The 2,064-nt window shown below is 40.6% G+C and overlaps 1 protein-coding gene across 1 annotated transcript; it reads right to left on the bottom strand.

Moving 5' to 3' along the window:
- Position 1: 1 nt before the first annotated feature.
- Positions 2–854, bottom strand: LOC104983060 (putative olfactory receptor 51H1; the record flags this gene model as incomplete). Its single annotated transcript, XM_010832549.1, is given in 2 exon segments — positions 2–731; positions 733–854. Coding segments are annotated over 2 exon segments (852 nt in total), but the record flags the coding sequence as incomplete, so codon positions are not given.
- Between the last annotated feature and the right edge of the window lie 1,210 nt (positions 855–2,064).

Here is a 2,064-nt window from a genome sequence, read left to right as displayed (position 1 = left end):
AAGGAGGCAGTAACAGATAGGTATTGGCCATGAATGTGTGTACTACTGGTGACAGATGTTTCCCAAACCTGTGGATCATGGTGACACCAATGAGAGGAACATAAAAAAGGAGCACAGCACAGATGTGGGAGAGGCAGGTGTTGAGCGCTTTGAGCCTTTCAGCTCTGGAAGCGATATCCAGTACTGTCTTCAGGATGAGCACATAAGAAAAGAGAATGATGAGGGCATCAAACCCCAAAGTGAAGATGACTACTATGAGGCCATAGAGGCTGTTGACACGAGTGCTGGCACAGGCTAACCGCATTGCATCTTGGTGGAGACAGTACGAATGAGACAAGACATTGGAATGGCAGAAGGGTAGCCGCTTTATAAGAAAGGGCACAGGGAAGACCACGCAGACTGCCCGGATGATGACAGCTATTCCAATCTTGCCAATGATGCCATGGGTGAGTATGGAAGCATAGTGCAGTGGGTCTCGGATGGCCACAAATCTGTCAAAGGCCATAGACACTAATACTCCTGATTCTACCTCTCCAAAACTGTGGATGAAGAACATCTGTGTGATGCATGCATCAAAGGGAACCTCAGGGGCATTAAACCAGAAGATGCTGAGCATGGAGGGCAGGGTGGACATGGACAGACCAACATCAGTCAGAGCCAAGATAGAGAGAAAGTAGTACATAGGCTCATGGAGACTCCGATCTATCTTGATGATGGCTAGGATGGTACCATAGGAGAGTCATGGTGTAGAGAAATCCCAGGGGAAAAGCCATCCATGGGTTTTTATCTGGCATTCCTGGGATACCTGTCAAAATGAAGCTATGGTGGTTGACATGTGATGAGCTAGTGTTCATCATGATGTTCTTACCACTGTTTGAGGCTGGACTCTCCCACCTGGATTCCAGCTCCTAAATTGAAAAAAGGTTTTTAGATAGGTAAATGGCTTTATGGATGTAGAAGTGGAACAACAGAGGGGAAAACTATGTTTAAATCAGTGTCTGAAAGGTTTTTGCATCTTTTTACTTCTTAGACAATCACATGTGATGACCTCCACTCACTTGAATTTAATTTGCTTATCTTAAAAGGGGAGATAAGATGAAACAACCAGTGTTTAGACAGAAGAAAATTTTGATATCTTCCTTTAACAGCACTGAATATTTGGTAGAAAAGAAGCAGCAACATCCAAGAACCTAATAGCATTGAGAATTTTGCTAAATAATCAAAGAACAGAACTCACAGTATCATCACCACAAACACACCTACACAAAATTTCATCACCATCCAAACCTACATCCCTCATCTATATAAATCCATGTGTATGCATGTATATGTATGTGTGTATATATATATATATATATATATATGTGTGTGTGTGTGTGTGTATACATACGCATATATTCTCTTACACACACATATATATGTGTGTATATATTCTTGCACATACCTAAGCATCTATTTCACTCTTTTTATAATGGTGGCTAAGCAGTAAAGAATCTTCCTGCCAATTCGGGTTCAATCCCTTGGTCAGGAAGATGCCCCAGAGTAGGAAATGGCAAACCACTCCAGTATTCTTGCCTGAAAAATTCTATGGACAGAGGAGCCTGGTGGAGTTCATTCTTGGGGTCACAAAGAGTCAGACAGGACTGAACTACTGAGCCCATATATACATTTGTAAATAGACACATTAGTGGACATAACTGTTCAAATTAATCTTCACAAGTTTTAACTTATAACTTTCCATAACCTCATTTTAAAATATCAAGGGATAAAAAATAAAGGCTATTGACCCAGAAACAACCACATATATGGTATGAGAGTAGCCATTAACAAAATCTTTATTTCGAGAGTCTTCTAACACTCCAAAAACCTGAGGCCATTCTTGAAACCTCTTCTTTCATTAAACCAACACTTAATGAATTTCAAATTTGTCTCCAAAACATACAAAATCATTATTTCCTTTCTTCCTTTTGTGTGTAGTCAAAAATAGCATAGTTCATTTCCTCCAGGCACCCTAACTTATCATCCTCCACCCATGAGTGCCCCCTTTCAAAAATTCCTTTCTGC

This window comes from Bison bison, unplaced genomic scaffold, assembly GCF_000754665.1.
Source record: "Bison bison bison isolate TAMUID 2011002044 unplaced genomic scaffold, Bison_UMD1.0 scf7180017861143, whole genome shotgun sequence".
NCBI classification, from domain to species: Eukaryota; Metazoa; Chordata; class Mammalia; order Artiodactyla; family Bovidae; genus Bison; species Bison bison.
This window is presented reverse-complemented; position numbering and strand designations above follow the sequence as displayed.